Here is an 8,397-nt window from a genome sequence, read left to right as displayed (position 1 = left end):
CAAAAACGCGCTGACACCCGAAATTTTGTGAAGGGTAAGCAACCTAAAGTACAGCGCGTGCTCGCGCAGTAGATATCAATGAGGGGAGATGATCGCCTTAACGACGGATTGCATCAAAGTTTCGTAACCCTCGTCGCCCCTCTCCTATTTTATTTTTGTAATCTGTCAACAATTCAGCCTTTCCCGCTCTCTCTCTGAACAGTACGCGCGTTTTCTTATGTTTCTTAGGCCACACGTCTTTCGCGCTATCTGGTTATTGCTGAGGCTCTTGCAACACTCTTCGGTCGTAAGGTACGAGGCATCTTTTATTCGTGCGTAGTCGTGTTTAATGCAGTCATCCTACGAATCGACGCGCCAGCAAATGTGTGACAGTGGCTAATGTCACCAGCTGCTGCGTCCAGCACATGCCGAGTGAGGTCGAGGAAGAGCACATCACGAGGCCCAACCGCTGCAACAACTCTCCTCGGCCCACATCTGCCAGCCCTGCGATCAAGGCCGGGCAGTGGTGCCTTCCCGCCGAATCACGGACGCACCGACGGTAGCCTGCCAAGTCGCTGCGAAGGAAAGCCATATGTCATATTTCGCCACTTAAGCGTGCCGAAATTGGTGCTTGAGTGCGAAGCAATGGAAGAGGTTAGGATGCAGGCTTCAATTAACGGTTCGTGGGTTCCTGCCGTACACTAAAGTTTTAATAGCATCCGTGATGCAGTTACACGAGGCGATAAAATAGGTGAACTGACTGCATGTGAAATATCTCTTTCCGTTCATATTCAAAAGAAACAACTCAGTTAGAAACAGATACCTTGCTCTTGATAAATGAATTTTCTTCCACACAATACCCTCTGCGAGCCCCGGCCAAGTTATTCACCTACTTTCCATTGCAGGTACAGTTCTATAGATCCAAAACTATCTTAAACTGAATGAAAAATACTTCGATGCGTTTGTCCACGTAGATGCTACGGCAATGCGTACATTGTGTGCCCGGTCGAGCTAGTATTGTGAGATAAAAAACTAAAAATTACTCATGTTATCATTCGAAACCATTAGTTGAGGATCCAGGTAGAACGAGAGGAAGACGATGGTTTGCACGGTATTAAGAAGAACTGAACAAGGGTAAATTGGGTACGCCTGAGTTCGCAGGTGAGTCAACGTTTCGACAAGTGGACTTGTCTTCGTCTGGGCATAGCGATTATCACTGGCAGGGATTTAAATACGCTTTTGCTTCCGAAGAAGAAAAGCTGGGGAGGGGAAAGTAGGTGAAGGAGTGGGGAGGGGGAGGATGGATGAGAAGAAAGTAGGTCATGAAGTGAAAAAAAACTCTTCAGTATGTATTTATGGGGCTGGAACCAGGGATTCTGTGACCTGCAAAAGAAGTAAAAGCGGCAGTACCAGGAAAAACTACAGTACCGGTTAGATGATCAGTCACCACTTAGGCGGGTTTGGTGCACATATACCTTTCAAATGGACAGGATATGAAAGGGCCCTGATGAGGCATATATCTAGGGGGACAATTCTTAAAAGGTGTGAGGGGGGGGGGATACAAAGTCACAGGATAATAACCGAACAGTGAACCAGAACTGAGATGAAAAAAAAATAGGTATGTATTTCTTACCCTGGAATGCCTGGAACCAGATATCCTGTGGCCTGCAAAAGAAGTAAAAGCGGCAGTACCAGGAAAAACTACAGTACCGGATAGATGATAAGTCACCACTTAAGCCGGTTTGGTGCAGATAAACCTTACAAAGCGACTTGATAAGGCATATATATCTAAGGGGGACAACTCTTAAATCTTTCTGCAAAGGTTGGGGGGGGTGGGGATGAAGTACAAAAATCACAGGATAATAAGCGCACAGGGAAAATTGAGGAAAAATTCCAGCAACAAGTGATAAGGGGAAATGTGTTTAGAGGAACATATAGAGGTTATGCTATTCCCTGCCGCAATAGCATAACCTCTACATTTTCCTCTAAACACATTTCCTCCTTATCACTTGTTTCTTGAATTTTTCCTCAATTTTTTATTACCATTATTTGTTTTTCATGTCATTTGCGGTTCCCTGTGCGGTTATTATCCTGTGACTTTGTACTTCTCCCCCCCCCCCCCCTCCCTTTGCAGAGAGATTTAAGAGTTGTCTCCCTTAGATATATGCCTTATCAAGTCCCTTTGTAAGGTGTATCTGCACCAAACCAGCTTACGTGGTGACTAATCATCTACCCGGTACTGTAGTTTTTCCTGGTACTGCCGCTTTTACTTCTTTTGCAGGCCACAGAATCCCTGGTTCCAGGCTTTTTTTTTTTTTTCACTTCATGTACCTACTTTCTTCTCACACATCCTCCCCTCCCCACTTCTTCACACCTACTTTTTTCGCACCCACTTTCCCCTCCCCAGCTTTTCTTTTTCGGAAGCAAAAGCGTATTTAAACCCCTGCCAGTGATCGCTTTGTCCAGACGAAAACAAGTCCACTTGTCGAAACGTTGGCTCACCTGCGAACTGAGGCGTATCCAATTTACCCTTGTTCAGTTCTTCTTAAAACCATTAGTTGTCATGATATGAGAATATCTAGCGAATATGTTGCCCATGCTCGCCAAATGAAAATTCCTTTAATTACAAGAAAAACAGGGTGACGTCATCAACCGGCAGTAGGCCACGCAAAGCCAGCAGAGCATCCATAATGCAGCATCACTGGACGCATTCACACCACAAATCAATCGGGGCTACCGCCACTTCAGACAATCGTAGGCACATCGTTATTACATATATTCTCCCCACTCGTTTATATTCATATATATAGGGCCAGTTTTCCTGGCACTGGTGTCCAAGTATTGACGAAACGTCTTGCCGTACAGTGGTATGGGTAATAGTAATATATGTATCGTTGCATATGGCATAAATGTGGTAGCCAAGTCGGAGTCTAGCTGGTAACAAGGATTCCAACCAAGCTACGCGCTTCCAATCGTATTCTTTCAAACCGGGGCATCGGCGATTATGACTCCCAGAAGCCGCTTGAAGCATGGCCGACTAGATGAAATGCACGCTTGAGAACACACACACACTGAATGCAACACCGGTAGAATGAACTTAAATATACGTCGAAAACCTCTTTCCCCCATTTCATCCGAGGAGCACGTACTCATTATTCGGTGTCTCTGGTGATTTTTGCGATTATGTGCTTTAGGGTAAAGATCACAGGAGAAGCTCAAGGCACTGCAAGGTAAAGACGAGTCTAGTCTAATCATTTTCACGCCTGAAAATATTTTTTACCTCAACACACTCATACTCCTCGATCCGCGATGTACTCCTACTGTCTCCTCGTTCGGTATATTGTTGTAAGCTATAACGAATAATTTCTTCGTTTAGACCCAATATTTCTAATCTGAGGTCAATTTTTTTATGCAGAATTCAGCAAAATTTATCAACCCTGAAAATAATGTGCAGATTAAACTCCTCAAATCTCTTAAGATAACACGCCAATCCCATCATTACTAGTTCGCACCTAATGTTTTTCCTGAGACAGAAAATTCTATAAATGAAATATTACTAGAACACTTCACTCGCTAGATTCATTAGTGGGATTTTAAGAGCACCACGCTTTGCTCTTCGTCTCTGCGACGACGTGTACTGTCATCCTCGTATACTCAATTTCAGTGTACGCCTACTCATATGCAGTGCCTTGAGTATCCAGAAGTCGTAATATACCAAATGTTGAGACCAATACGGAGGAATCCTGGCGCCACAGACGAAAAGAAAGCATAGGGAGTTTCCTTCCATATTGATACGTGACAATGTTAGTGCACGAAGGTTAGTCCAGGATGACACAGCCCACAAAGCACAGAAGCACAGCAGCGTCAACTTTCTAGCACTAAACGTTGCTACCACTTTGTCGTCATCAGTGTCACTGTTTCTGATCGTTGTCTTCTTTTACGTCCAGCGATGCAGGGCATATATGTCACAATATTTTTCTTTGCCGTGTTGCCTTTTGACTCCCATCGCATTTAACACAAAAACGAAGACCATCATTCTTACACCTTTGTATGTTGATGAATGAGACGCAGTCAGACGGCAGCGCTATGCATCCGCCAGCGTTCCACCTTAGCAGGAACTGTACCTGCACAGCCTGCGTCTCTGTAGATAGGTGATGGCCGGTACTCCGAGACTGGAGTCGTTTTGGTAGTAGAGACTGATGCCGTTTTCCATGGAGGCATCACAAGCTTCCCATTCCTGCGTGAACTCCTTAAGCTCGCAACCTGAAAGAACATGCACATCAAAAGTCAGTTTCGGCTAAATGTCTCTCTAAAGCACTGTGCCTACACTTTCTCTCCCCTCCTGGCAGTGGTATCCAAAGGAAGGTAAAAACGATATTCTGAATATGTCAATGCTTTAGAGTGCGGAAACAAAATACGCATGTATGTGTGAGTTCTCGCCACTCCAACTACTTCGAGGTAAATTTGTTGAAAACGGCCAGTGCTGGAGGCCTGGAGGCCTTACATTTCGCAACGTTATACCACCCATTGAAAGCAAAAGTTAAATGTACGCGAGTTAGTTTTGCTTCATAATTCTTCTAATCATTCTGCCAAATCACGGACATAATTCCAGCCTTATTTCACAATACCCGTGCATACATCAAATGTGCGTATATTTCGTCGTCAAAAATAGTAAACCAGCAAATATTGAAAAACAAACACCCGGTGTACACAGAAAGTTGTTAGGACATGTTCCTATATTCTGCTGTTTCCACGTGATACATGTAGAAGTGGAAGTAGTAAAAAGAGGCAGGAGCTATTTTCCAAAGCGTTATTTCTCATGACGTTAATATCCATGCCCAACTCATGCGCCCCTCTTCAATTCTCTGAACGCAAAAGTATCACTTGGTACAGCATATATAGTGACTCCATATGCTTTCTGTTAAGAAAAAAAGATATTATAAAAGATTATAACCTACCCATACAGGCTTCTATCGATGAACCTAGCATTGCTATGCGGTCAACCTAGTCGTTTTATTTTAAGTTACATTTTGTGTTTAGCAGCCGCTGTGGACCGACAACGCTACAAGTAGATGTCTACTGAGTTAAGCTGCATACTCTGTCGCCTTGTGTTGCCGCCGACCGTGCCGTTGTCACTCCAGGGAAGCGCATTGCAGACATCTTCGAACTCCAATAGCAGGCGCTTCTTGAACGCCGAAATCTCCGTGTTGAGGAAGAGGGCCTCCGAGCATCCGGAGTCGTGGGTAGCCGAGTAAATGCAGTACTTCATCTCCTTCACAAGGCTTCAGAACAAAAAGGCATGCAACCATTTTTATCAGATTACAGGCGCATTGCTAATTATCCGAAACAGAATTAAGCCAACACTTTAGAGGTTATTTCAAGAAGCACTCAGTCGGCGCTAGGAACGCAATATGAGAGTAGAGCTTCCGCTGTTCTACACCACTTAATGTAAGCAGTGGTCTCAAGCTCGTATTGCTAACGGGCCGCATTTAGAATATATTCTTGCCGCGGGCCAAGCACCAGGTAGGTAATCAATCATAAAATAGCACAAAAAAATAAAATGATAAGAGAATAACAATACATTTCCAAAAAAAAATAAATATCAACCAAACCTTCTTGTTCCCGGAAATCATACTCCCTTTCATCGCGTGCACCAAGTGGCACGTTCTTGATTCTGTTTTAGAACGCTGCATTAAAACCGCTCCAAAATTACTAAGAGGTACTGAAAGTGTACAAAAGCTAATAAATACCATCGTCAGTTATGTTGAAAAACTCCAAACTGTAAAGAAACTCCCGCTCCAAAGAAACCTTCGATCGACAAAGTGATCATCATCATGAGCCGGGCTATACTCATTGCAGGGCGAAGGCCTCTTCAATTTTCTTCCAATTAACCTGATCCTGTGCTAGCTGTATACACTTGAACCCTGCGAACTTCCTAATCGCATCTACCGACCTAACTTTCTGCTGCCCCCTGCTACGCTTACCTTCCCTTGGAATCCAATTGGTTTCGCTTAGAGACCATCGGTTATCTTCTCTTCGAACTAAATGTCCTGCTCAAGCCCATTTTTCCTTCCTAATTGCGAATAGAATATCAGAGACCAGTTATTTCTCTTACCCACTCTGCACGCTTCCTATCTCTTAATGTTACCCCTACCATTTTCCGTTCCATGGACCTCTGCGTTGTCCTCAACTTAAGTAGAACCCTTTTCATTAACCTCTATGTTCCAGCCCCATAGCTCAATACCAAAGTCAAACTGTTGTCAAAATCAAAGTAGCAATATATCTTGCTGTAAAATGTTTAGCAGCGTTAATTGCTGCGCGCAATGGATATTACCAGAAGAATCCGGGTTTAAATTCCTCTCGACTCATTTTTATTTTATGTCTAACCTCAGGCGGTGCATTGTCACTTGATTAAGAGACGACAGAGAGCCTTTTGCCTCTGTGTACCAGGTACGATACTCGGCCACTCAATATCAGATTGCAGGCACGTCTCTCAGTCGAGGTACGGTTGGCATACAGCGGCGATACGCTTCGTGTAACGATAATATTGCCTTGCTCGCAGAGTTCTTATTGTGTGTCACTTTCCAGCCCTTTCTTTGTTCTGAAGTAAACGCAACATCTGGCACCTAAAAATCATCTGCACACTTACGGGCACACAGCTGTTGTTGCGTTCTCCACTTCAAGCGGGAAACTCGCAGATGCGTTGCTTTCCGGCGAGGATGCGAGCATCCTGTGGAACGCAACCCCGCACAGCACGAGCTTCTTCACGGCCCCGAACTGGTCGCAGGAGCTCTGACGCAAGGTCAGCGGGGCATATGTTCCCAACTGCCGCTGGTACTCTGCGCAATGGCGGCGAGATTTATTGTTGCAGGAAATAAGAGCATATTTGCAGAATGTTACACCAGTGTCAACCAACAGCCCCTCGAAGCACGACTACGAGCAGAACGTTCAAACCTTGTTGGTGTATTTCAACTAATTTCTTGAGAGCGGCAAGGTAAAGAAAACGAAATAATGAGAGTAGCGCTAAAAGGAAAGCGGATTAGTGAACAGACTATATGTTTAATATATTTCAGCTTATACATATCAAGTAACATGGCTCAGTTGGCGCGTCAGTTCACCATCTTCGGGAGACACACTACACACATACCCGAAATCGGATGGCGTACGTGTACAAAAGTCATCAAAAAGAACGCGAGCACTTCGCACTCCCGGAGTAGAAAGGATATATCAAGGCTCATTTCATTGGGCATTGCACACATCATAGGGCATTTCTACGAATTGTTCAACTTGAAGTACATGCTACTCAAATTTAATTAGGAAAACTAGAGTACGCGTCAGTATATTACGGTATCTGCGGAGCTGAGCGCATCATTTTTGTTCAACATAGCAATCTACATCTCGTCAATAGAAACGGCAAAAGCTCCTAACGTGTCACAATAGGAGCATGTCGTTCAGTCCACGATCAATAAAAGAATACCTGTAGTATGTAGCGAACTAACCAAGCTGCTAAGTGAGATTTATGTCACAACATAGGAGAACATTACCAATGGTCTTGTCTGAGCTGCAGCCCGCTAAAGGCGTAAATTATTTTCCAGATATTCTCCCTCATTCAAGGGCCCTCCCATCGTCTGCGCTTTACAAAACAACCGAGAATAAAATGCAGATGGGCATTTCTAATATAGCATAACCAGAGATATGGGTGCCTTTCTTGCTTACCAGCCTATTCACGTTTTATAATCATAAGTTCAAACATTGTTGGTTTAGTTCATAAATATCTACCCCCCTTTCGTGGCTTCCTGTAAATTACATTTTCAAACTGCAATATTTAAACTCCGCCAGAACAACGAAAAAATCACTTGGCAGTTCGCGCTTTATTACTCTGGCTTTAATTATCCTAACTGTTCTGTTCTATTCAAGGGTTTCTTTCCAATCAAGCAGTGAAGCATGGATGATCAACGAGAAGCAATGCCAATTAGGATATAAAGAACTTATTCTCAAAACATAGAATAGGAGAACAGCTATGACTTAAATGTGCTACTTTTTGCCTCGAAAATGTTTCAAATAAAATGTGATATAGTGGGCACGCGCTTTGGCACTCGTGTACGTGAGATGGCTTGGGTGTTGTGGTGAACCATGTAAGCAATGGCATCACATTTTGGTTTCTACGAACTTTCGGTCACCTGTAGCAGGTCCTACAGAAGAAAAACTCACTGATGCTGAAATGCACACATGTAGGAGCGCAACTTACATTGGAAAGGAATTTCTTAAATTAAAGTAATACGGTGTACTGAATTATGTGCGTGCAACCCTTTCCTTTATGAAACGACCGTTCTATATCATGATCATAATCAATTGATTAGAAAGGTTTAGTGATTCTAATATATTTGGGAGAAAGAGCTTACGCCTGTGAGACGCTTA

General features: G+C 43.6%; 1 protein-coding gene across 1 annotated transcript in view; it reads right to left on the bottom strand.

Annotated features, from left to right (window-relative positions):
• Nucleotides 1–334: 334 nt before the first annotated feature.
• LOC146181248 (uncharacterized) overlaps nucleotides 335–8,397 on the bottom strand; it is a 34,476-nt gene continuing 26,413 nt past the window's right edge. The window contains exons 10-13 of the mRNA XM_084575733.1: nucleotides 6,629–6,818; nucleotides 5,077–5,261; nucleotides 4,104–4,242; nucleotides 335–554 (exon numbers count right to left, since the gene is read on the bottom strand). Of these exons, the coding sequence (XP_084431859.1) occupies nucleotides 335–554; nucleotides 4,104–4,242; nucleotides 5,077–5,261; nucleotides 6,629–6,818 (734 nt within the window). The remainder of the gene's footprint in view (nucleotides 555–4,103; nucleotides 4,243–5,076; nucleotides 5,262–6,628; nucleotides 6,819–8,397) is intronic.

Source organism: Amblyomma maculatum, chromosome 8 (genome assembly GCF_055883805.1).
Source record: "Amblyomma maculatum isolate TAMU_Amacu chromosome 8, ASM5588380v1, whole genome shotgun sequence".
NCBI lineage: Eukaryota > Metazoa > Arthropoda > Arachnida > Ixodida > Ixodidae > Amblyomma > Amblyomma maculatum.
The sequence above is the reverse complement of the archived record's forward strand: the minus strand, read 5'-3'. Positions and strand labels throughout refer to the sequence as shown.